The sequence below is a fragment of the Pyrgilauda ruficollis genome, unplaced genomic scaffold (assembly GCF_017590135.1).
Source record: "Pyrgilauda ruficollis isolate IOZ18807 unplaced genomic scaffold, ASM1759013v1 scaffold40, whole genome shotgun sequence".
Taxonomy (NCBI): domain Eukaryota; kingdom Metazoa; phylum Chordata; class Aves; order Passeriformes; family Passeridae; genus Pyrgilauda; species Pyrgilauda ruficollis.
This window is the reverse complement of record NW_024525490.1, coordinates 5,339,391-5,366,657: the sequence shown is the minus strand read 5'-3', so window position 1 is coordinate 5,366,657 and position 27,267 is coordinate 5,339,391. Positions and strand designations below refer to the sequence as shown.

Sequence of the window (27,267 nt, the reverse complement as noted above, 5' to 3'; positions counted from 1 at the left end):
CTGAAGAAAAATCTAAAAGAATTACAGTGGTGCAAAAGAGGGAAGAGAGATGGAAATGCTGTGCCCTGAAATCACAACTTGTGCAATAACTGTTGTTGGCTGGGAGTATGAGTGGAGTGGCATGCCACATGCCATACCACATGTGGCATCAGCCCCTCATGTTCTCTTTAAGCTATCCACAAAATAAAGGTTAACTTAGTGTAGTAGATTCTGAAACTTGCTGCACATCTGTGACTTTATATTTGAGAACTTTAAATTGTAGCAGTGATGGAGTAGACATCCATTTTATGTTAGTAAATATGCATTTCTGCTTGTGAATCTGCAGGGGCTCCACTGAGGTGGATTTGCTGATGCCAATATGCAAATTTACAAGCAGACAACCAAGACTGTGCTGAGGATTAATAGCAGGGGGGGTAGTGCTGTGATAAGTAACTGGAGTGGGACCTGGGGGATATCCTGAGTGGTTGGATCAGTGCTGGTAGAGAGAACCTTCCAGCCCATTTTTCAAAAGGTTTTGAGATGTGTCCAGTTCTGTGCTCTTCAGTACAAGAGAGACATGGACCTCCTGAAGCAGGTCCAACAGAGGGCAAATAAAATGATTTAGAGACTGGAGCATTTCTCTTACAAGAAAAGGCTGAGGGAGCTGGGCTAGTTGAGCCTTGAGAAGAGGTGACTGAGAGGGGACATATCAATGTATGAGTATCTAAAGGATGGGTGTCAGGGAGAGGGACCAGGCTCTTCTCAGTGGTGCCAAGGAGGACAAGAGGTGATGGGCAGAAACTGAAGCACAGGAACTTCCACCTGATCACGAGGAAGAACTTTTTTACTGTGCGAGTGACCAAGCACTGGAACAGATTGTGGAGTCTTCCTTACTAGAGATATTCAAGAGCCATGAATGTGCTCTTGGGTCATCCCAATACCAATATGAAGGCTGGATCAAATGACCCACTGTGGTTCCTTCCAATCTGTCTCATTCTGTGATGGTGTTATGGTGTTAAGGAGCTTTTTTTTTTTTTTTTTTTTTTTTCCCTGTAGGAAGCAGAAAGGACTTGTGACATTTAGGACACTTACTTAAAGTTCTATACAATGATGTGGTTTCAGATATTACACATCTACTGAAATCCACAAAAGGACTCCTTGATGTGTGTGTTTATGTCCTACTGTTTCATATCTATGTAAGATTATACCTCTGATTGTACACTTGCTGATTTGGGAATTAGGAAAATAGTGGAACACATTTCACAAAACAAAAATGTGGGAAGTTAAGAAAAATATAAGGCTATTTAGCAAGATTTAGCAATGGCTAAAAATTAATTTTTTTTTTTTTAATTGAGCCAGAGTATACTTATACCTTAAAGCCATAGAAATATTTTATGATTAATAGAGTTATCCAGAGACATGTGGAATAATTGAGGGCAGGGGCAAAATAGAATATGCGAAAGCAATGGATGATTGAGTTGTCTGGAAGAAATGTGAAGGTTAATGAAGGGAAAAAGAAAAGTGACTGATTTGACCTTTTAGATACAAGGACAGGCTGCTAGAGGGATGGAACACAGGAAGAGTGTTATGGTTGTCATGATAATAAAGTGTAAAGCATTGGCCAGAGGAGACAGTGAAGGATGAATCCAAGGATGCAGTCAAGGATGAATCTTCAGTTAGAAAACATCTGCTATAAACAAAGATCAGGAGCATTGAACTCACTCTGTAAAGGAGACTTGTTTAAATGTTCCTTAATAAAGGATTTAATAATTATTAATCCTTAATAATTATTCATCCTTAATAACTCCTTAATAAAGGAATTTTATGGAAAGGAATTGAGTAACACTAGGTGTGTCTGCTACTTGTGAGTATTAATACCCAGCACCATATTCAAACAGAAAAATTCCTCCTGAGTATGAAAGAAAGAACCATTTATTTTCCGTGAACCACGAGAATTGTCTCCTGCAGAGTGGATTATTAGACTGTCAAAAGCAAGGAGTGAAAAAGAAGAGAGTGAAAATGAGTTTTGGAAGCACTAGGCCTAAAGCTGGGTTTGCCAGACCCTGCTGGCAAGCGGGCAGGAGGCCAGCAGCGGCCTGGGGGCCAGCAGCGGCCTGGGGGCCAGCAGAGGCCTGGAGGCCAGCAGAGGCCTGGAGGCCTGCAGAGGCCTGGGGACCAGCAGCGGCCTGGAGGCCAGCAGAGGCCTGGGGGCCAGCAGCGGCCTGGAGGCCAGCAGCAGCCTGGAGGCTAGCAGCGGCCTGGGGGCCAGCAGCGGCCTGGGGGCCAGCAGCGGCCTGGAGGCCTGCAGCGGCCTGGAGGCCAGCAGAGGCCTGGGGGCCAGCAGCGGCCTGGGGACCAGCAGAGGCCTGGGGGCCAGCAGCGGCCTGGCCCAAGCGTGGAGCATTGAACTCACTCTGTAAAGGAGACTTGTTTAAATGTTCCTTAATAAAGGATTTAATAATTATTAATCCTTAATAATTATTCATCCTTAATAACTCCTTAATAAAGGAATTTTATGGAAAGGAATTGAGTAACACTAGGTGTGTCTGCTACTTGTGAGTATTAATACCCAGCACCATATTCAAACAGAAAAATTCCTCCTGAGTATGAAAGAAAGAACCATTTATTTTCCGTGAACCACGAGAATTGTCTCCTGCAGAGTGGATTATTAGACTGTCAAAAGCAAGGAGTGAAAAAGAAGAGAGTGAAAATGAGTTTTGGAAGCACTAGGCCTAAAGCTGGGTTTGCCAGACCCTGCTGGCAAGCGGCCTGGAGGCCAGCAGCGGCCTGGGGACCAGCAGAGGCCTGGGGACCAGCAGCGGCCTGGGGGCCAGCAGCGGCCTGGCCCAAGCGTGTGTGCCGGCTCGCCGCCAACACGGTGTCCGGGCGGGGTGTCCGGCCTGGAGCTGCGGGAGCAGCACCCCCTGCAGCCCCGCGGCTCCGGCACACAGCTTCAGTGCTCCTCACCGCCGTCAAATTCTCTTCGTTAAACCTGCCTGCTTGTTTACTTTTAACCGAATGAGTGCAGTATGGGATTCAGTACCAAACAAGCGTTGTGACCAGGGTGCGTGTTTGGAGCTGGGCTTTTTCCCAGCAGTAAGTTGTGGGTTTAGAGCAGGAGATGAAAGACCAGGGCTCCTCGGGAGGCTGTGGGTGTGCGTGTCAGTGTGCACGGAGCTTTGGCTCCCGGCTCTCTTGGCGTGGCACCAGGCTGCCCATGGAGCACAGCCCAGCGCCTCGCTGCCCGCACAGCGTGCTGGGGGACATTACCTGGCACAGAGTGGGCCTGCAGTGTCTTGAGTCATACTTATCCTTTACGTGGGGGAATGTGAGATGTCTGTGGAGTAAAGTAAGTACTCTTGCAGATTTTTGAAGAAGCGACTTCCTTGGCAGATTAGTCACGTGGAAATGTTTTGACAAATCTCATATTTTCGCAATTACATGCTTCATGGCTGTTGTTACAGCCTCTTCAGAATTTTAGAGTGGTTCTCATAGCATGTGTCAGGCTAGTAAATCTTTATTTTTGTACACAAATACATCTTTTTTTTATTAGAGGGTTTTTTTATTCTTTACTTGTGGCACAGATTTGTTATCATGCAGTTAGACTTGCCACTGTGATTTCTTAATTTTTAAAGATTAAAGGACTAAAACATGCATGTTCTCAAAATTTACAGAACACTGTTCCCCCATAAGTATAATTTTTAATAAAAGTTTTCCTTTAAAAGCAAGCTTAAGTATGTTTCTAGGAAGCTGAAACATTAGGGAAACTCATCAGGGTGTCAGGATCTCAACAGTGGCCACAGTTTTTCAGCTCTTTGAATGCTGATGGCATTTGCTGTGGAACACTGTAGTCATAGGAGCTCTTAACTATTTATCCATTATCTTGGTGAGAATTGTTTTACTGTTACTGAAGTGAGTGGGCGTTCTAAGAGATCTTTCTCCCACAGGCATCGACTCATATTCTTAAAGAATGAATTTGAACTTTATTGTGAAACTCACAGCTGGCCTTGTGCCAGCTGTCATTTGGACTTATCTGCGACCTCAGTGGTAATTAAGGCCTGACCCTTTTTTTTTTTTTTCCCTAAACACACCCATTACAGTTCTAACTTTTGAGCCTTTTCCCATTTTCCTTTGAAAAAATCAGTAACACTTTACGTCTGGGCTGGACATTAATTCACTTTGCTTCCAGAAGCAAGAAGAGCAGTACTTGAAAAAGACTATCCCAGGCAATGTGGTCTGAACAGCCTCAGCTGGATCTATAATGCTATCATTCTTGATAACTCCTGGACAATGATTTTATGAAGACTTGACAACTGAACTTCAGTTATTCAAAATAAGTATGGTTCAGATTTTATTCTAATTTTGCCTGTTCTGGAAACCATAAGAAAAAGTCTAATTTGGCATGTTCTCACACTGATCAGTTCAGCTTAATTTTAATATGGGAGCCTTCTGATGTTTTAAAGGCAGATATTTGATTACAGTCTGCTTTCCTGACCCTGTAAAAAAATGGACAATTTTGCAAATAAGTGAGCACAAAACTCTGCCTTGTTTCCAAGTCATGCATCTTGCCAGGGTCACAGTGATTACCTCACCTGCCCCAGGGATTTCCTGGTGGCCTCCAGTACATGGGCGTTACTTTGAGTTGTTCTTGCTTGATCTGATTATATTCTCTCCTGTCTCTTTTGTCTCCACTCTAGATTCTGCAGCACATTAATGTTTGTTTCTGCTTCTTCACACACTGTTTCAGTTGAGAATGTGCTCTGTACATTATAGGTGCTGCTCTTGAACACACTACATCCTGACAGGAAAGTCTGAGGGATCTGTGTGTATGCTAGGTGTGCACCCACTGTATACACAGAAATGGGCACAACCCTATTTTCCTGACATATTTGCTTCTAATCAAGAAGAAAGGGTGTGATTCTTGTTTTAGTAGAATCATCATAGAATCCTAGAACTGTTTGGGTTGGAATGGACCTTGAAAATCACAGAATCACAAGGTTGGAAGAGACCTTCAAGATGATTGAGTTCAACCTGGAATAATACGCTGAATTAGAAATTACTACAAGGATCATCCAGTCCAGCTCCCAGTTCTGCAGAACACCATCCCCAAGAATCGTGCCATGTGCCTGAGAGTATTGTCCAAACACTTCTGGAACTCTGTCAGGCTTGGTGCTGTGACCACTTCCCTGGGGAGCCAGCATCCTACCACTAGAATCCTACTGCCAGAATGGAGTGGAGGCACCTTTGGGTGAAGAACCTTTTCCTAATACCCAGCCTAAGCCTCCCCTGACACAATTTCATTCTAGTCCAATCCCCCCTGCAATGAGTAGGGGCATCTTCAACTAGAGCAGGTTGCTTGGAGCCCCATCCAGCCTGATCCTGAATGTTTCCAGAGATGGGACATCCACCTCTCTGGGAACTCTGTTGCAATATTTCACCACCCCCACTGTAAATTTTTTTTCCTTATATCTGGTTTAAATATACTCTCTTTTAATTTAAAACTCTTACACCTTGTCCTATTGCAACGGGCTCTACTAAGAAGTAAGTATGACAGTGTTGGAGGGTGACCTGTGCATCTCCTGTCCATCCTCGTCAAGACCGAGCTGGTTTTGCTTGCAGTAGTGGAAGTGACAGTCCTTCCCCTTCTACCATATAACTGTAAGCAGCCATTAGTGTGTAAAACTAGAGATTTTGTTCTAGAATCAAGACAAATACTATCAATAAAAATTGTAAGAAACAGGTTTTCTTTGGAAGATGGCTTGTTTTTTGCTGTGACTGATGGCAAAACCAGAGATCGCTATGTGCAAGGTTGGTTCACTTAGCATTGGCATCTAGGACTGCTTGAGATGTATAAGGGTGTTCAGTACAGACATCTGTGGGGACTGGCCAGCAGGACCTAGGCAGACATTAGTCCTTCTGGAGAAGAAGGGAGACCAAGGTTTATGTTCAGGCATAGCCCCTGAACACAAACAGCCCTTTAGGTAGTGACCAGGCAGCTGAATCATGCTCTTTCTTTCCCTGTCAGGCAGATTGCAGGCAGTGCTGACAGGTGCTGTGATGCCAGTTCACAGTGGAGGAGGGCAAGCCTGGCAGGCCACGGAATTTTATAGAAGAAGTAGAACAGTGTGGGGGTCCAAGTGGAAGCTTTTGGAGGTGACAGCCATCTTCTTGCTCATCATCTCTCAAGTGTCTAACATGCTGGGGTCTGGGGTCAGGATTCAAGCTCGGTCACTGCTACAGTATTAAAAGCTGGTTTTTACTGGTGGTAGTGCAGAATTTCCCCAAGGCACTAGAATGCAAAGCATAAGCTTGCTGGTAAGGATAATATGAAAATATCTGATGTTTATGTCAAGGAGAATGGAGCTTTCCTTACCACAAACATCATAGAATTCTTGCCAGAAGATGAAGATCAGAAGATGAATCTATTCTAAAGCAGTGCCTTACATTCACTCTGTCTCCTTTTCACTGGTGAAGCCATTTTGCTTTTTTTGTTTAAGTTTTGTCAGATGCACCTCAGCCACTCTGTGTTTCCCATGTCTTCCTTAAAGAATCTCTTCTCATGCCCAGATTATCAAATCTGCCACACTCACATGGGTATATTGCAAAAAGTTGCCTGAGGCAATGTGTAACCTACTTTGCGTGTGGACCTTGTAAAATGTTGGGCTGACAATTTGTGATTTTATTGAAAAGCCACAAGAACTGTTGTGAAATTCTGTGGCCTCACTAGATCCTACACCTCTGTCCAGAACCTCCATCTGCATCCAGTATTTGGCACTATGTGTTTTGAAGGAGGCTGAAAAAAATTTCGCTATGTGTTGAGAGACAAGAATTGCCCAAGTGATAGTTAGAGAGAGGTGATTTTTCAAGCTTTTTCTGAAGTGTCAGTGTAGGATCTCTTGTGCAAGATGCTCCTTTTGGAAGAAGTGATCTGATGCTTTGAGTGAGCATACTTGCTCACATTAGTTGCCCAAATACAGCCTTTTAGACACACATCTGCTGCTCAGAGTATTGGAAAAAATTCCCTATTATGTTGCCCTGTACCAGGATGACTGGCACAGTATGTACTAAATAATTAATCCTCACAGTAATTGCCAGCCAGTGGCAGAACTAATACAGATACATAAGGTGTACTGATGGTTTTCCTGTTTTGACAGTGCTGTGCCAGTTTTTTCATATCCAGTGTGAGTTCATCTTTGAAGCGTCTGTGATTTTTTGAAAGATAAACTGGGGAAGATGGTTGTCTTTGTAATACTTAGGAAACCTCAGAGCATAAGAAACAAACAGAAGGTTGTGCTGTGAGAGACAGAATAGCAGGATAACAAAATTATCTTGAATCTATTGGATAAAAAAAGCAGACAGAACAGAAATAGTGGTATTTTCTCACCCACAATTCAGATACCTGTACACTGGGCAAATCCCCTGTGTTTTGTGTTGAAAAGAGTGTGGCCATTGACTTGGGGCTACACAAACAGTTCTTTAACTGTGCTGCGCAGTGTCTTTGAGATGTACACCACATTCCCCTGTCCTTAACCTTCTGTCCTGCTGTGCCTTTGGCCACCAGCCTGTGCTGTGGGTCTGTCCTGGCTGGGGATTCTGCTTTCCAAAGAGAAGTGGAAAGGGACATGTCCTGGGTGGTGGGACAGGCAGCCCTCTCACAGGGTTTTGTCATAAAGAAAAGTTGCCTACTTTTAACAGAAGGAGTTTAGCTCTCAGTTTGATACAGTCCTTTGAATATAAAAATAACATGTGGGTTAAAAATTAAAGATTCTTATGCTTCTCATCTTTCAAGCATTTGTCATAATCAAATCTTGTATCAGGGATATCAATTATTTATATGGCTTCCCTTTTCTTTCCTTTCACCAGAGATGTAGTAGGAGAACACCTGTTCTTTTTCTTTGTTCAGTTTGGCAGTACTTTAGTATTATCAGAGAAAATTTTTCCTAGTTTTTTTTTTTTTTAACATTAATTGCTTGCAGGATAAAAAGAAAAAAAAAAACTAAAATGAAAATGATACTATTTTATGTATGTGTGTGAGGGTGTAAAGCTTATGTTTATGTATTAGAGTATTGAATTGTAATTTGGCTGTGTATGTAGACTCTGTGTAAGCGTTTTGGAAAATATGTGTTATAATTCCTCATGGAACAGTCTTCTAGATGACTTGTTCTGGCTAGTCTTCAGAGCAAGCATAAATATGTTCTGATGCTACTCTCAATTAAGGTGATGGTGTTTGTAAAAACAGATTGCAGGGTAATTTCATGTTTAAAATTGGAATAAGAAAAATTGAACTAAAAAGCATTTATGAAGCTAATCTTAGGTATGGAGACAGATCTTTATGCAACAGGATGAATCTCATCATTCCCCCAAAAAATGTAGCAGAGTTGTATTAAGTTGAAGATCTGGGTTGATTCTTGCTGCCCTCATCACACACATATGTTGGCAGTCAGAGTGTCCCATAGATCTCATGTTGGAAGTAAAACTCATCTCTAGCAGAGGTTAGGAAGAAGAACATTTCTGATGTTGTATTTTATCCTAAGCTTAGGAAGTTTCTGATCTGGCGGTTCCACAGGAACACCAGGGAGCTGACATTAAACTGTAGCTGGAAAGCCCTCAACCTCTGCCCTAGCAAGTCACACATCTCTGATTCTGAAAAATTAGGTCCTTTGTGTCACATTCAAAGAGCAGCTGGCTGGAATTGCTGAAGACATTTCAGATGAGGTTGTACTTAAGCTAATGGTAAGAATCAAGAAGTTGGCCTGTGGACAGATATCTCCCAGATTTGTTATGCCTGTCAGTAAAGGTGGACCTTCCAGCTGTCTCTCGTCATTGCAACCCCTCACTAGATCAACCCAATGTCATGGTTCCTTGGTAGGGTGTGTAAGGTGGGTGTGTGAGTAGTTGGGAAAGCTCATAAGTACTGGGAAACCTAAGGTGACAATACATGCTGTTAATTGGTGGATGGCATGCTTTTATAAGGAAGTGTGTTACTTCCAGCCTGACTGCAGTGAACATGCATGCTGCTCATAATATACATGTTGTGTGTTTTTTACAATCTGTTGAATCTAGCTACTGTTATTGTAGTGGTCAATATTTAGGTCCAAAGAGGAGAGTGTCTGATATTAAATTGCAGATACTGCGTTTTTTCATTGATACATGCATTCATTACCTGTAACTTAATATTGTTTTTCTTTTCATTGAAGTGATATAAAGTGTGATGAAACTGCAAGTGCAGAGACAGATGTGAATTTTGTCTATTACAATTAACTTGCATTTGTTAATTTGTCATGAAAGTGAAGAAATTAAAAAAAAGCAATGCTGAGGTATAGCATTGATGTTTAGCATCTGAGGTTTATCTGTATTTTAAAAGGCATGTATTACTATGAGGGTGAATTCTCAGGTGTAAATAGGGATCATGTATTTATTTTTTGCATTTATCTGTGCAGGTTCGAAAGCATGTGAATGACCTATATGAAGACCTAAGAGATGGACATAACTTAATCTCACTTCTAGAAGTCCTTTCTGGAGACACCTTGGTAAGCTTTTAGATCATATTGCAGTGGTTTTGGATTGTTAATTATGCATTTTCTCTGTTTGTTAACTCCTTGTGTACTGACTGCTGTAGATTTCTTTGATATTTTCTGTAATCTGTGACCTGATACCAAAGACACAAGTTGTATTTCTGTTGGTAAATATGCTGGTGTGAATTCTGTGGGGGAGTGCAGTCTGTTCTCTTCGTTTCTTGTGGCTAGTGAGACTTCCTTTCTTAACAGGGTAATGCACTATTTCTTCTGCTCTTTCCTTTCCTTTCTGATTTTTGTTTTAACAAATATTGGATGCTTAATATCTTTTTGCATTTAAGGGAGTAACTTACAAATAACAAGGATCAAATGTCCCTGAAATTGTCTAACACACTCCTCAGGTGTCATTTCCTTTCTTTGTGAGCATTACTTCCCTTGCTTGGTATTTGTTCTCTTCATTATGTTCTTCTTTTCATGCTCTTCTTTTCATTTGTGGTCTGTCTTGTGTTTTTGCTGTCCTGTCTCCTGTCTGTTGTATTCATTAGCCAAGAGAGCGAGATTTTTTGAAGACCTTACGGTTGGTGAGTTCAACAGAAGCATGCGCAAATGAACAGCATGAGGATGTGGAGGATGAGGATAAGGGGGTAGGTGCCGACCCCCATAACTGTACTAATGCAGTGTTTGAAGTGTGGTGTTTGCTAATGTAAATTCTTAGTTTGATGTGCTGCAATAGTGGGCTGTAGAAAGAACAAAAGGACTTTTGTTGGTAAACCAGGATACTTGTGTTTATAGTGGAGGTGTGGTAAAGACAAATTTTTATTTAGTCTTTCTGTGTACAGCTAAAATGCAAATGTTCAAGGTTTCTATTTGTTTTCTTTCATTAAACTGTACAAAACCATGGTGCAAATGTATACTGGGCAACACTATCAAGAAGCTATAAAATAATTTTTTAAAATAATAGATAGGGAAATACCATAATTCTATTAATCTAAGACCTTTTTTTTTTAACTTGCAAACAGTATTGTCCATATACAAGCAATTTAGACAAAGACTTGAAGGTTCTTCTTAATGAAATCAATGGAAAAAATTGATTTATCTTAATTAGAAGCACCAGTTTACTATGTGCATGGTGTGTGTGCCATAATATAGGATAATATCTCAAAATAAGGTAATTCAGTGTGCAGATTTGTTTTTTAGAATTTACCATATGTAGTAGTGATTTTCATCAAAGCAGGTAGATTGGAAGTTAAGCGACAGCTTTGTGTCGTGGCTACTAAAAAAACAGATAGTTTGCAGGGTTTATCTTTCTTGCAACAAACGCTGAATTATCGATTCTCTATATTTTGCCCATCCAGAAGGGAAATATCTACTCATAAAGTTTAAAATGTTGGGTGCTTGTTAGTCTGAGTGAGCTGTTTAATGCCTTTTTAGATCTTGCATTTTGGCTTTTGCTAAAGCAACTTGCTGTCATAGGGCCTGAGTGCCTCCCTGGCTCCCGTGTGTTGTGCTGCAGTTGTGATTTCAGTGGAATTTGTGTGCCTTTTTTCTGAAGTGCAGCATCAATCAAAATGCTGCATTGTTTTATAAAAGAAATATTTCCCCTCTGAGATACTAACTGTGTACTTTGGGGCTTACTATACCTTCCTTCTTGTGGAAAACCAAGCTCCAGGTCTGCAGTTCTTCATTCCATCTGTGGAAGCTACTTGATAGCAAGGGCTGTAATGCTTGATCCTGAGTTATTGGTGTGAAAAACAAGGGGCTAAATAGAAGATTCTGTAATGGAAATTAAAATTCTTTTTGTTTCAGTTTATGCTTCTTATTCAACTTCATTTTCTTATGTTTCTTTTTGGCAAGCATCTGATACTCCATAGGGGGAAAAAAAGGCAGTTGAGGAAGGCGGGGGCTTATCTGTGTGTTTCACAGTTGTTGTCTGAGGAAATGCTCATATTCATGGCTGATCCCTAGCAATTATAGTCTGCTTCAGTTTACTGCTGTGAAAGTTTGTGAAAAATCTGACATAAGGAAGATTAGAAGGACTTGGATATGATGTTGATGGTATAAATTTAACTGCTTTCCCATGCTGATCTGTGACAGCTAAGTATGCGTTTTCTGTGTGATTCTTCTTCTTGGTGATTTTACACTAACTGCATGCAGTTTTGCCATGTTTCCATTAACACACCGCTCATTTTTTATTTTACAATTTCTTTTTGATAGTTCTGACTTTGCTGTGAGGGGACTGACTTGTTAGTTTTTTTCATGCTTTAAAGTTTTCTACCCAAGTCAAGAGTTTAAACTTACACTCTAAGACTGTTCATGTTATATTATTCTGTTTGGAGGAAGATACTATCTTTATTAGATGCTTTAAATAAATATGTATAGATATCATAATCATTATGCAGTCATATCATTAAGCCATGAAGTTCCATACAGAGGTAAGCTTTTCCATCACAGAATTTACCAGAACAATGTAAAGGTCCATGACATTACTTATGTTTTGTTTTGCTTAATACACTGTAAATATGTTTATAATAATGTTTAGTTTCTGTAGGTAATAGCCCTCTTAGCCTTAATAGTACTTTACAGGGAACAGCTATCAGCCTGCATGGATCAAAGTTGCAGTTGGGGACCCCTGATCTCTCTGCCATCCACTGTACTAAAAAATAACTACAGTTAAAATAAATAGCTGTAGCACACTTTTCCACCAAAGGTATTGACTTCATTAAAGCTGTAGTGCTTCACATGTTCTACATGGTATATTTAAATCAGGCTGTTTGTTCTTTTGTCTGATGAGAAAATCTCACAACTACTGTTTTCCACTTGTAGCCCCGAGAAAAGGGTCGGATGCGTTTTCACAGACTGCAGAACGTCCAAATTGCACTTGACTATTTGAAAAAGCGCCAGGTATGATGAAAATAATAATAATAATAATAATAATAAATTAATGAACATTTTGTCACCTATAGCTAATAAATAACAAGTTTGTCCTGCTTTGTCTCTTGTGCATGTTGTCTAACAGCTGCTCGTGTAGGCTCAGCTTTATGTTGTGCTTGAGACGGTTAAGAGAGATGTGGGAAAGGTAGTTTTACACCACCCTTCCCTGAGCAATAACAGCACATTCCATGTGCTATATGCTCTTAAAGAGGAGAAAATTATGGGCAATATCCTTAGGAGCTGCTTATAGTAAATTTAACTGTCTTTCATGCTGCCCAGACACTAGCTGGTGTGCAATTTTGTTCACAATCTAGGTTTTACTGCAAAATGCCAATTCAAATATATTAGAATATTCTATGGGAGTTCCTTGTTTTGGTTGTATTTTTTTTTTTTTTTGGGAAAACTTTCTCAAATTTTGATGCTGATAAAAGCAAAACTAGTGTTTTTAGATGAATTAGAGACATGTCAGAGCCACCTGGGCACTGTGGAAGATTCAGGCTTAATTTCACTTGTATCTCCTTTGAGCCTTTGAAATCCACACTGTTGCATTTCTGCTACTGTGAATTTCTTTCTACTTTTCAATATCTTTTAAATGCTTACAGAAGCTTGATTTCTCCCTTTCCAAAGGGAGAATAAAGGGATTTCTCCCTTTATCCAAAACATGGAATGAAAAATGGTTCCTCCCTATCTGTCACATCCCAATGAATTGACACTGAAAATCTACTCTCTGATTGGTTGATTTAAAAAATAATTAAATTGTTTTTGCTACTTCAGAAGTTTGACAGAATATGAGGTAGCAAACCATAAACAGATACTTAATTTTGTTATGAAACCAGATGTTGTTTTGCATTTTGAAATTTCAAACCTGCCTTTTGGGTCACTGAATGGAATGTGTGCACTGAGAACAAAATCCTCCTTTGCTGAGTTCAAAGCAAACTTTTCCTGTTAACCTAAGTGAGCCACTGAACAAGTACACTACAAAGTGACAGTCACAATGGCATTTTTATGCAGCAGGACCTCAGGAGCTGTACTGCACCATGCCTTGTTCATGCATGGCAGACCATGTGTATAAAATGCAGGAGGTGTAGAGCTGTGTCATCCTTGTGTTTATGAACATGCATGTGCTGCTGTCGATCGTGATATCAGGATTTTTGTGTTGTCTTTAGCCTTGCAGCTTTGTGAAGATGGCTGTGTTCTGGTATACAAAATATTTGTAGGGCTTTGGTCTTGGCAAATTGTCAGTGGAGTTTGCAGTTGATTAAAACTTCAGCCCTCTAGTAGGTGTTTCTAAACTGTATTTAGGAGTTAACTGGCTCAGGTTGGCTGTGTAGCCTTCAAGTACAATGCTTTATTGTGATTATAAGGCAGAGAGAGCCTATATTTTGATAATTTTGAAGCCTGACTTTAGAAATGAACAAACAACAAATTGTGAAATACATTGTTTTTCTTGCAGAGAGTGTGGTTTGATGCTTTTTTTGTCTCCAAATAGTAAAGATTATGTCTGCAGATCAAAAGGACATGTCTTTGCTTGTTCAGTTGATAACAGGATATATGTTGAAAAGCATGTGCATGAAACTTTACTATTGTAAGCATAAAATATCTTTTAGCTGAGTCATCTTTAACTGCTAGACTATGTGGATGCATAATACATATAGAGAAGTTAAATACATTTATAACATTAGACAAAAACTGGAATTACTGAACTCACTCTGGGTGTGAGTTTATGGGAGTGTAATAACAGCAGCTCTTGTTTTTAATCCTATTAAGCATTTGTTTATAGCATTATGAATGAATACAGCATCAGAAACTATAAATAATTATTGTCTTTTTAAGCCATTGTTTGCTTAAATGTGATACTAAATTCCTAATTTTATCAAGCCAGACCTGTGTTTTGGCAGGCCAGTTCTCCTGCTTCTGAATCCTTGTTTAAGTACAGGAAAGCGTGGGGTGGAATGATGGCAGTGATAACTTCCAGTGTCAGCACTGCTCTGGGACTGATACAGCAGCTACAGATCATTATATTCATGTTATCCTGCCCTGCTCTGCCGTGCCTTCCCCTTTTGACAAGAGCTGAGGCAAAGGGTATTTGGCATGGGGATCAGATCTGCCAGCCTAGTGACAGCTGAGGAATTTCCTTATCCCGGTGTGAGTGGGAGAGGGCAATTCCTGGCAGGCCACTTACAGGCAGAATGCAATTCCTTTCTGCTTTTGAGAATTAAAAAGCCCAGCAGAGTAGGCTCAGGAAGTGAGTAGTGCATCCTTTAGAGTCATGCCTGTGTAATGCAGTATGTATTTGTGGCATATTTATTTCAATTTTGCCTGCATTTTCTTTCTATGTATTTGTGGCATATTTGTTTCAATTTTGCCTGCATTTTCTTTCTGTGATGGCAGGTGAAACTGGTTAACATCAGAAATGATGATATAACAGATGGGAATCCCAAATTGACTTTGGGGTTGATATGGACCATAATTTTGCACTTTCAGGTAAGTCTAATTTTGCTTGACTGTATGTTTTTGGTCAGTTTCTTGCATAGTTGTGAGGAATTTCGATGTAGACAGGACTCCGTAGATTTTATCTCTTCTCTAATTTGTTTCTGAAGGTTTTGATGTTGTATCTTATTTTATGATGTAAACTGAATCTCAAGATTTTATTTGCTAATTTTCTGTCTGTGGAGTGAGAGAAAAAAAACTTCAGTTTTGAACATCATTAAAGACAGTATGTATTCCTCCCAGTGTTTGGACATATCCTTCTTCTTTTATTCTACAGATTTCTTTTGATGAGTATTAAAATATATTTGAAAAATTTTGAATATTTTTTTTAAATTCAGGATCTGCTGCTTTGAGTATTTTAGCAAGCTGTACTCTCACCCTCTTCTAGTAACTGCTCCCATGTCAGCATTTGTTCCTAGCCCCAGTGATGGTGGCATGGGTCACACTAGGTGGCACTCTGGTTGTTGTACACTGGTGGGATTGTGTACAGTATAATGCAGCCTTACAGTGTGTGGTGTTAAATTGCTCCTCAAAAGAATGCTTGCATAATGGCTCTGGCTGCAGATGATGTAATTCAGATGACAGATAATTCCCATTTAGTGACTGCAGCATTGTTAGCGATGAACTCTCTGCTGTGCAGGCATTTTAAATGATCAGAAATTTGCAAGATCACACAGAAAAAGTATCGTTCCCTTAGGACCATTCCACAATGGATGTATGACTGAGAAAAAATTTCTTTAAAAAACCAGAAAGGCTGCTAGGATCTAATGTGCCCTTCTGCAAATCCTAATGTGGAGCAAAGATATGAATAGGGCCAATGGTACCTGGGTATAAACAGGGTGCACATCCTAGCCTAGATCAGTACATAGAATAAAGGAGAAACCATAGAGTAAAGGAGATGGTCCAGCAAGGACCTGGAGCTCCTTCAGCTCCCCTTGCTCCCACATGGTTATACAGAGAAGATAAGAATAGGTTTAAATATATTTAAGCATGACCTACAGAATTGGAGACCTGGAGCTCGTTCAGCTCCCTTGCCATGTCAATCTTTGCTCCCACATGGTTATAAAGAGAAGAAAAGAATAGGTTTAAATATATTTAAGCATGACCTACAGAATTGGGCTGTGATTGAAGGTTGCTCTATTTTAAAAAATAGAATATCAGCAGCTTACTAATAGAAGCTGTAAGTGGAAATTAAACCTTTACTTGATGTGTATTTTATGTTTCTGAACCTGATTATTAGGCTTTTGCAGAATGAAATTGTTAGTTTTTCTCATTAGATGAAGCACAGGACATCTGGCACAATTTTAGGTGCTTATAAAAAGTCATGAATGTTAGTGCTGCCAATTGTAAAAAATGGATGAAAAGGAAAACCAATTTATATAAATTACCTTCTTTAGGTGAAGTGGTGTGGCAAGGATTTTTCCCTGTAAGGTAGTCAGCTCCATATGAAATATGAAATATGTTGAAGCATTTAAATTGTAGCCAAAACACACTTCACTGTGTCCTAACCCAAATAACTACCAACTAAACGTCTGCAAGTACAATTCAGATCTTGTAGTTCTGTCAGAGTAGAATATTTCAGTTGGAGGGGAACTACAATGCTCACCTAGTGGGACTGCCTGACCAATTCAGGGCTGGAAGTTCAAGCATGTTACTTAGGGCGTTCTCCAAATGCATCTTAAACGCTGACAGGCTTGGGGCATCCACCACCTGTCTAGGAAGCCTGTTCCAATGTCTGACCACCCATCATGCTTCCTGATGTCCAATCTAAACCTCCCCAGCACAGTTTTGAAGTATTCCCATGTGTCCAGTGGCTGGATACCAGGGAGAAAAGAATCAGAATGGTTTGGGTTGGAAGGGGACCTTGAGAATTGCCTTATTCCATCCCCCCTTCTGGGGGCAGGGACACCTTCAACTAGGCCAGATTGCTCAGAACCCCATCCAACCCGGCCTTGAGCACTCCCAGGAATGGGGCATCCTAACATCTTCCCTGGGATCTGTTCCGAGATCTTCCCAGGCACAGAGGAGAGGCTGACAGGTTGGTAGTTCCCAGCATTGTCTTTTCTTCCATTTCTAAAGATGAGTTCCCCTTTAAAGAGCTCAATGCCTCCCTCTAGTTCCCCACAGAGCAGTGAGGTCACTTTTCAGCCTCCCTTTCTCCAAACTAGACAAACTCAAAGTCCTCAGGTGCTCTACTTAGAACATGCTTTCCATCCCTGCCACCAACTTTGTTGCCCTTCTCTGGACATACTCAAGGACCTTCAAACCCTTCTTAAACTGTGGAGACCAGAAGTGCACACAGTTCTTAGAGTGAGGGTGTACCGAGTACAGCAGGATTATTGCCCCTCCCTACTGGCTGTTTGGGCTGTGTTTGATGTCCCCTAGTATGGGGTCTGCCACCTTGATGACCTTCTTTTTCAAAATAGTATCTTAAAAAATTGGTGAAAAAATCATTTTGAGGATGACTACTAGTGCTTGACTAAATATTAAGTCTCTTTAATAAATATGAAGCAACTGAAGAACAGGATGTTTAAAAAAAGATATTCTTTTTTTTTTTACTAATGGCTGCAGTATACCTACACTGAATCCAGAAGGGATTTGTAAAGTGATGTAAGACATATGCCCTGCCTGTGCTTGTGTGACATTTCCTGCATGACATTTCCTGCTATTTCTCTTTAATATGGCAATTCGGTGTCTTTGTCACCCGCATATGGCTCCTTTGGGTTCAGAAGGTGAAGTTCGGAAGAATGTACATACTTAGACCTCAAATTGTTTTTTATTTCTTCAATTAGATTTAAAATGAAGGAAAAATCTGAACGGAAATGTGGGCTCTTCACCAAGGGATAAATAACTGTGATAATAATTGTGTTTATGCATGGAGTAGTTCCATACTTATTGGGAAAGTTGTGATTAGATTCAGTTTGAAGTTAACACACCTAAATCGTGTGCTTATGGGGAGCTATGTTCTTATGCAATTGTCTAAATTGTCCCTTTAATCTGATAATCAGAAGGATAGAGGTTTAGTTTATACAGTTAATGCAGCCTAGACAGTGAGTCAACTAACCAGCTACTAGACGTTCACTTCACTCAACTAAATATAAACATCTGTGTTGTTGGAGATTTATGAGACACCCCTGTGAGTATGAGAAGCATGACCTGGGTCTTATGGGAAACCCAGCCTCATCTGGGAAGAGACAGATCAGGCAGGATAAACTCCTTCTTAAATGGTAGAAAACATGTTTAGCAATGGATTTGAGGCCTGGAGGGCTAGGCAATACAGAGGCTGATGGAGTAATTCAGATCACCTGAAGGAGATGCCTGGAGCACCTATGGAGCTATTCACTGTCCAGCAAAGTTGCTGTGTTGCTGTTCTGAGATGACACTTCATATCCAGTAGCATTGGCAGTGGGAAGCAGGTTTCCTTAGGTCTTGTGGTGTAAATGCTATCTCCATATGAATATCTCAGGTATCTTCAAGTGTCTCAAATATTCTAGATGGTCAGTTGACTTTATCTCTCTGCTTCAGGGTGTGAATCATTGCTGTTGATTGAACAACTAGTATAGGACTTTTGACTCAGCCTCCTAAAGACAGGTGGCAATTGAGTGATACCTGAGGTATCCTGGAGTATGCAGGACATATGTGTGGAGTTCACTGATGAGACACCAGACCTGTGAGAGACTCACAATCCTCTGGACCTGCAGCTGGAGGCCAGTTGGGGTATTGCAGGATATCTCAAAGAGCTCCAGAACCCCATGTTGGGGAAACTGAATCCTGCCCCTACTGCATAAAGTGATCTCTTCAAAACCTAGCCAATGTGTAAACATGAGTATCTAGGCACTTGCAAGGGGGTCTTTTAACCTGAATTACCCCTTAATTTCCCCATCATTTGCAGAAGTAGTTAATTTCTCAGTGAGCATAAGAAGCTGTTTGCTGTGTGATATTACTGGCTCAGCTACACATTAGTTATGTGTATTCTAATAACACTGCAATCTGGGAAGTAGTCAAGATGCCAGAGATTTTTTTTGGGCTGTTGTTTGTGGCTTATTGTTTCTCTGAGTCATGGTCCTTATCTGAAGGGTATTATTTACTCAAAATAGAAAATCCCTCTGATTATTGGAATGAATTTAGGAATGATTTAGGGAACAGACATAATGAAAAAATAAAAGATCATACACATTTGAGGGTTATGTTTCTCTTGCATCTTAATTATATCTAGAGATGGTTATGGCTTTGTGAATTGGTATGCATAACTAGATACATATAAATGTTACAGCACTGACTTCTGCAGCTGCATAAGTCCAGAAAGTATCCACTCTTCTGTGTCCCAAGTAATTACATAAGAGTTACTGAAAAGCTGGAATGGGAAATCTGGTGGATTACTAAACTGAGTATGTAAGAAAATAATTTGTTCTGTGGGTATTGAAAAACCCCAGTGCATCTATGTTGCTAGGATTTATGCAAGCTTTCAATGCACGTATTTCACATGCTTTTAATAGTAGGTGGCTTAGTTTAAATTCAGTTTCATAATGTAATAACTGTTATAAGTTATTTTCTTGGCACCTGTAGAATGTGCTAAATCAGATTATAGTATTTTGTATAATCATAGGCTCTATGTATAAATATACAAAATAATACTTTAATGGACTCCTTCAACATCCAGTACATTTTCACTGACTACACTGGAGATGAGCAAGTATAAATGAAAGCAGCATTTGTCCTCATAAAGTCATTTTAGTAAGATTTAAATTCTGTGAAAACTGGTGATAATTTCCTTTCAAACTACTGCAAGCATTCTTTAACAAATGTTAAATGTTTAAAATCACTTGCAGTTGTTTGAAAAACACATGCTGAAGCAAAGAAAAACTTTGAACTTCTGTCTAGTTAAAAGTAGGCCTTTGTGAACTCAGATCTTAAAAAAATTAAGGAAGTTCTAAATAATGACTCAATAGACTTCTTCTATTTCAGTTTCATCATCATTTTTCAGCTCAAGAACTACCATTAAATTTCTTTCCACTCTTCCCTGCTCTTTGCTGCCAGACTTCTGCAGGATGCTGCTTTCAAGGTTCTGGTCAGTGATGATTCTGTCCAGATGTTACAGTACCGTCCAGCCCTCTCCACCCAGATGGGCAATTTCTCTCAGGCCTCCTTTGACGCATGTAACCTCTTCACATTTCTCTTGCTAGCCAGCAAATACTATTTTTTGCTGCTGACTCCCCATAACCCTTTAAGAAAAAATCACTTTTGATTAGTCTGCCCCCAAGCAGTCTACAGACTGTTCATTTGGTCCAGCATCAGCAGCTAAACTTTTACCAGTGTTGGTGAAAAGGTGAGACGGGTGGATTTGTAAGGCTGTGGCCTCCATACAGGGTGTCCAGAGGAGGAGGCAGCTCAGCTGTGGTAGCCTATTTCAGTAAATGATGTGCAGAAGACAGAGATATCCCTGGTAGGGTCACCATTCAGTGGACATGCTGCCTGCTTTTTTGAGGTGGCCATGAGAGATGAGGAGAGCTGGGTGTGGTCTTCACTGGCAACCATTCCTGGTCCTGTGTGCCTTGCAGTCCTAGGATGGAAATTTACTCTGCCTCTGCTTTGAAAGAACCAGAACAGTTCAAGGTCTGATCTTCTTAAAGATTTAAAAATGGAATTACTTGGCCAGTTGTTCCATCTGTGACTATAAGTGATGGCAGGATAAAGTGTATTCCATGTGGTAGCTGCATTGTCTGTCATTAGCCAATGAAGCAGCATTACCTGTCTTTCAGCATTTGTTACGGTATACTCTTGTGATATTTTATTTCTCAGCTGAACTACTAGTTGTTTCTTCTGGAATTCTTCAGTGATTTATTAAAAATATAATTTACCTACGTCTTAGGTAAGAAAATGAGTGCAGAATTCTTGAAATTTCTGGGACTCATCTGAATCACAGCAAGGGTGAGAGAAGCATGAAGTCTCTGTCGTTAATGCCATAAAATCACCAATAAGGAGCAAATTCCTCTTTTTGTAAGGCATCTCACTAGATATAAAACCTCTCCTGTTGGTGGTTGTGACTTGGTAGTTGAACATCTCTTTCAGAGTTTGAGGAGTGGTTGCCAGTACAGCTCAAACAGCTCCAAACATTTTGTTTGTGCTGGCAAGCCTTTATTTTTATCCTTGTTTTCTATCTTGTGCTACTTTAATTTTCACTTTCTATTTGGCTTATGTTTATCTCTCTGTTATTCTGCATTTGACCTTAGGGCTGTGCAACAAAATGCTTGCTGGTTATCTGGTATGCTGTTTTAGTGCCGTGAAATGACACGTCCCATTTGTGCTAAACGCTCCATTACTTCTGCTCTGTTGTATAAACACACAAAAAAGAGGGGAAAGGGATCTTAGATCCAGATCTAAAATGTATTACTAGTAGGATTTTGATAAAAGATACCTAGCATGGTTCGATTAGCAAAGTAGAATAATTTCTCCTGTACAATAATTGCTAACTATATGAGACAAATAATAAAGCATAAATTAGCAGTGTACATAGGGCAAATGGTATAATAATTTTGCAGACTTAGAAATACACAAATATTCAACATTATTGCCATTTTAATGTGTTACGCACCTGTCCCATGTTAAGAAATTAATGCATTTCCCAGTCACAGACATGCCTGACAAATTACAGAAATCTGTGGTTAAGTGCAAACCCATACAAATCTGCATGAGCTATTTCATGTTTCAGTGTGAGTCATTTGTTTTCCATGTCTTAATCTTAACCTCTTGTTTGTGATTAAGCGGCCTCTAAGACAGGTCAAATTGCACACAAGTGTTGGTCTAATCCTTTATTCAAGTTGTACTTAGGGGTTTTCTTGCCATAAAAAGTCTGTTGTTAATCTCCCCATAAAATTTTGCAGCCTTGGGTACAAATTTGTATGTTTTACATGTTTTGTTTAAAAAAATACCAACAAAAAAACCCCGCAGTATCAAGATAAAGAAACACAACAATCCCTGGTGGTTGTTTTAACAGCTTTGATCACCTGGATCTCTGTCTTAAACCAGTGCTGAGCTTCATTCAGGTCTAGTCAGATTAGTCAGATGTCCAAGACAAAGCTCTTGGTGTGGTCATCACTGTGTTGTGGTGGTTCACACAGGCTTCAGTGGTAGTCTATTTTGGTGCTTTAGAATATCATCTATCTGTGCTCTAGCTGTCAGGTTTTGGAGGAAATTTAAGTTTCCCTCTTCTGAACCTCCAGTGTAATTCTGTTAAATCTGTCTCTTTCCTTGGTGAGACCATAGTTATGACTTCAGAGAATCTCAGTTAGCTGAAAGTGGTATTTTTTTCTTTAGTTAGTAGCACTTTCTTTTATCTTATTTTGCTTAGGGTTTTTATGTAAAAAACCCAAGAACTGATATAAATGCAATTTATCAATTCCGTTGTCCTTGATAATTTCTTTGGTTCAAGAGTATAAGTGACTTAGTTAAAGTGACTATAAAGTTATTATTTGGTTCTTGGGAAAAAAATAAAGAAGAAACAGCAGAAAGAATTGTTAATAGAGAGCTGATAGCCTTCTCAGGAACAGCTGGTAAGTATTGTTAAGTCTAGAAAGATAAAAAGGCATAAAGGCTACTAATTATCTGCAGAGGTATATTTGGAATGCATTTATTCCTAGATAATGTTTAGAAATGGATAAGTTATAGAGCTACCATAGAATATGCTGTGATGGATGGGACCCTTCAGGATCATCAGGTCCAACTCCTGACCCTGCACAGGACACCCCAAGAGTCACACTGTGTGCCCAAGAGCATTGTCCAAACACTTACTCAACTCTGTTGGGCTGGTGCTGTGACCACTGCCCTGGGGAGCTGTTCCAGTGCCCAACCACCCTCTGGGTGAAGAACCTTATCCTAAACCTAATCCTGCCCTGACTCAGCTTCAGGCCATTCCCTCGGGTCCTGTTCACTGTTCACCAACAGAGAAGAGATCAGTGCCTGCCCCTCCTCCTCTCCTCACAAGAAGCTGTAACTGCAGTGAGCTCTCCCCTCAGTCTCCTCTTCTCCAGGCTGAACAGAATGAGTGACCTCAGCTGCCCCCCACAGGGCTCCCCTCCAGACCCTGCACCGTCCTTGTGGCTCTGTTCTAGGACTAGCTGCAGTTATACCAGGTGCATTCGAGTAAATTGACCTGGAGTGTGCAGAAGTAGGGCAGGATTCCTGGGAACACTGATCTTGTAACCGGTCCTTTAGATCTGATTCTTATATTTCTGCTGTCTCCCTTTTATTAAAATTCTACTTCAGTGGCATCTGATTTTTTGAAAAATTGAGTTACTCTTAAGAAAAATAATCAAAATTTAAAGTATGAATGCAAGAGGATGTGCAAGATCAGGGACTCTGTAAATTACTGGTTGCATTGCAAAATGTAATTGTCAGCTGTAAAATAACCATAATGTGTTTCTTCTGACATATCTTGAATTAGATATTATTTTACATTTTTGTGACAGTCAGTGTGCCACTGAACCTACAGGAAATTTGGCATAACAGTGTACTTTAGGGACATTTTCTGTTTGAAAGAAGGTGGCATCATGGTGACTGTTAAAGAGATGTAAGCAGTTTAATGGAAATACATATCAAATCACACTCCAGTAAAGCTCAGTAAAATAGTCTAATATTATACTGTTTAGAAACCTTGATACCCACATGTATTAATTTAAAAATGCACTCGCACTGAAAAATTAAATTTGCAGTATTTCTAGGGAAATTCTCTCCCTCTCTAAAATTTGTGGAGGAAGAACAACATTAGCAGTGTACTAGTGGTAGGTTACATTAATACATTTTGAATTAGACAGCATGAAGATTTGCAGTTGTCCATTCAAATGCTGGAAACTTGTCCTTAATATTTTACATAATTTCTTCTTTATAAAGATATTTTTTTTCATACTTATATTTTGAGAGCATTATACTATGATCTCTTTAACCATATATTATTACTAGGCATGTTGTTGTTAAACCAGAAACTATATCTCTGTGAAATGAAATCAGCTTTGGCCCATTGCTCTGTAAAGTCCTGAATCATCTTTTCTGATGAGAGAGAAGAAAAAGAAGTATATATTTAGATTAAAAAACTGGGGTTTTTTTTGTACAAACACAGGGATGTCATTTAGAAAGATATATTTTTTTGAGTATGTTTTTCTGTTCATAAGGGGGGCCCATGTCAGGACCCAACACAGACCCATGTGGAAGTGTTCTTTAAATCAGTAAGTCCTCTGGTCTTAGCTGAAAGTCACTTTTCTAAAGTAATTTTTCTAAACAGAGTAGGTTACAACTTTTTCATTGTGAATAAAGGGATCAAATGTCACCTGTATGTTGAGCACGCTACACATGCAAATACAAATTGAGGCTAGGAAAGAGTTTAGTCATAGAACTAATGTCTGCTTTGAAAAGAAACATGTTAACATTGTGCCTGTACATAGCTGGCCACCTGTCACAGTATTCTGTGGTGTTACAGTATAAAATTTTCTAAGCATTACTGTCAAATTTTACCCCAGTGCCCTGAGAGTAGTCATCAGTGAGCAGCTCTGTCCTTGGAAATTCTTTGAAGGCTCATCCTAGATCATTGCTGTACTATTCATTCTAGATCCTGACAGTAAATTGTGGAATACTTCAGTGGAACTGGCCTCTGGGGATAAAGTCTCTGGGTCTCATTATTGCAATTCCTTTTCAAATAAGCAAGGGAAAGTCAAGGGTAACACCTGATAATGCCTGGCAAGTCACTTTGTAGTTCTTTTTCAGCATGAGAAACCATACACATCTGTCCTTGACTATGTGTGCTGGTTTCTGTAGATTTCACATATCCATGACAAAAACAAAGAGGAAAGTTAAAAAGATTTTTCCAAAGTATACTAGAGGTTAAACTTGCTTGCATTTTAAAAGTGTATATATCTACTTAGTTTTAGGTATAGTTAGATGCTTCTTGGATCTTTTATTCAGAGCTAAACAGAAATGCCTTACAGGAGCATGGGAGGAGGATAAAGCTCCATTTTTGTAAACAGTAACCTTAAGGTCTGTTTTCTAGATAGATTGGCTTTTATGATTTGTTTCACTTTTATCTGCCAGAAGGTTTAACTCTGCTGCAAAGTTTCAACCCCGGTACATAATGTCACTGCCCTGAGCAAGCTGTTGTGCTTTTGTGATGGCAGTGAAGCAGCAGGTTATTTATAGCTGACAAATCAGTGAAAAGTCACATTAGCTGCTATGAAAACTCCACATACAAATAAAAACTTTACCCCCAGCAAGCTGTCAGAGCAATTTCTGATCCTTTAGTTTAATCTTCCCATTTGTGGATCATTGGGTAGGTAATAAAAGCATATGGAGTACAAAACAAATCTGCTGACTAAACCCCTCCTGTTTACTGTGCTGCTTACTTTTGGATTTGGAGTGTAGCTAATAGTTTCAAAGGTTGCTACATATTTTTCTACTTTATCTTGCTCAAGTTACTAAGTGAAACGGGAAGTTAAAATGCATGTGAGAAATTTCTATTGCTCATTACTGCTATGTCATCTCTGTGAAAGGCAATCAGCATTACAGCCCAGCGCTGGAACAGTGATGTTTATTTAAGAGGATTGGTGGCCAGAAATAAGCCACAGTGTCTAATCAGACACAGGCCCTGCCTGGGCAGCGAGCCACAGCGTTTATTGCGTGTGCATTTCTCATAAGCAAAATGGCTACGTACTGAGGCGGGTGCGTGTGAAGTCTGGAAGAAATTACAGTGGAAACAGCAGTTTTTAACTTTCTGAGGAGGATTTAAGTTTATTTAAATATATGGGAATGAATGAAACTGTGTGGCTGTGAGTTACAGACAGCCAAATGGGGAATGTCTGTGGATGTGTGAGGGCTGAAAAGGAAGAACAGTGTTTAGATCCTGCCAAAGCTCCCTTAAGTCCAGATAAACATTCCCCTGGAAGAAAATATTTCAGAAGAAAAAGGAGAAAGAAATCAACCGAGGGGGGCTCAGATTCAGTGCACGTTAAAGAAAATGAAGAAAAAAGACAGTGTGAAGTGAAGATTGCAGAAAACATCGAGATTCATCCCAAGGGTGTGGGATTGGCCGACTTCCTCCCTGGGAGAGTGACAGTGGCTGGTAATGCTCTGCCTGTGAGTACAGACCTTTCCGTTGATATTGCTAAAGCAAAAGTTTTCTTGGGTGAAGCAAAGAGTGCTTCTCTTTGCGGGGAGAGCTTTCATGGTGATAATCAGGGGCTCGCCAAGTCTGATGAAACAGACACACAGTTAAAGGAACAAGACAAGAGCAATTCGGAGAAACACTGTGCATGGAAAAGGAGATGTTCGCAGGATGGTAACAGGAGAGAATTAGCATTCCTGAAGAAGTCCAGTGGTCTTTGTTATAGAAAAGGAGCTACTTCGGATTCTGCTGTCCACATTTTAGGCAGGCAGCATGAGGAAAGTCAGTTAAACTTAACTTCTTGCAGAGTCATTGAAAATGTTTCAGAAAGCAGTAAATCTGAAAAGTTGTATCATTTTTTTCTCAAAGTGTAAGTGATCTGTTACTTGAACAAAAGAGGTTTTATCCTGATGCTGTACTTTCCCATTTGCCAAAAGAAAAGGCATTATTTAGCATTGCACCAAATGGGAGCAAGGTAAATATTTTGATACAACGCATTATCTTTGAAAGTTAGCTTAGGATAACTATTTGAACAGTAATTTTTGTATTACAAAAATATCTTCGCTATGCTGTGTATGAACCTTTTACCATGCTATGATACTATGGATATTTGTAGGATAGAACATATCACTTGATCTTTTTCAAAGGCTATGTAATAACTCTAGGAGTATTATATTATTATTGTCCTGTTTTTCTCTCTGTAGTTTGGTCTGGTTCCCAATTTAAGAAAGAGATTTTCATGTTAAAATTTTGCTAGAAGGTGGAGTAAATTCTGGAGTTCTCATTCAGTACCGGCAGTAAATTTTCTTACCACCTCTTCATGGTCTTGTAATTCCTTTGGGTTTTGTATCAAGGAAAGGAATATTTCTAATTCTCTCCAGTTATGGCCAGTAGGAACTGAAGAATGAAAGAGCTATGTAGGCAGCTTGAAATAGAACAAGTGAACATTAATCCTGTTAATAGCACTCTACACTTCTTTTAAAGGATCTTTCCTCCCAAACTGTATAGATGACCTATTAATATTAATTATTAAAATTCCATCTTCCTCTGAGGGCAGGATTATTTTGTTTTTACAATAAAAGAAACCAAAATACAATTTTAGTTGCAGAATATTTGAAGGAAAGCAAAGTTTTGGTAACCATGCTTACCAATTCAGTCCATATTTCCAGTTTTGCCCCACCCATCTTCAGGATAACTGAAATCTGTGCA

At 39.7% G+C, this 27,267-nt stretch overlaps 1 protein-coding gene across 10 annotated transcripts in view; it reads left to right on the top strand.

Moving 5' to 3' along the window:
- DST (dystonin) overlaps positions 1 to 27,267 on the top strand; it is a 273,488-nt gene that overhangs the window by 80,146 nt on the left and 166,075 nt on the right. For 6 of the 10 annotated variants that reach the window (XM_041477354.1, XM_041477349.1, XM_041477353.1 and 3 more), the window contains exons 3-5: positions 9,420 to 9,509; positions 12,318 to 12,395; positions 14,817 to 14,909. In XM_041477354.1, coding sequence (XP_041333288.1) covers positions 9,420 to 9,509; positions 12,318 to 12,395; positions 14,817 to 14,909 — 261 coding nt within the window. Of the gene's footprint in view, positions 1 to 9,419; positions 9,510 to 10,039; positions 10,139 to 12,317; positions 12,396 to 14,816; positions 14,910 to 25,617; positions 26,031 to 27,267 lie in introns of those variants that run through there. The other 4 variants (XM_041477345.1, XM_041477348.1, XM_041477347.1 and 1 more) reach the window with 3 other exon arrangements.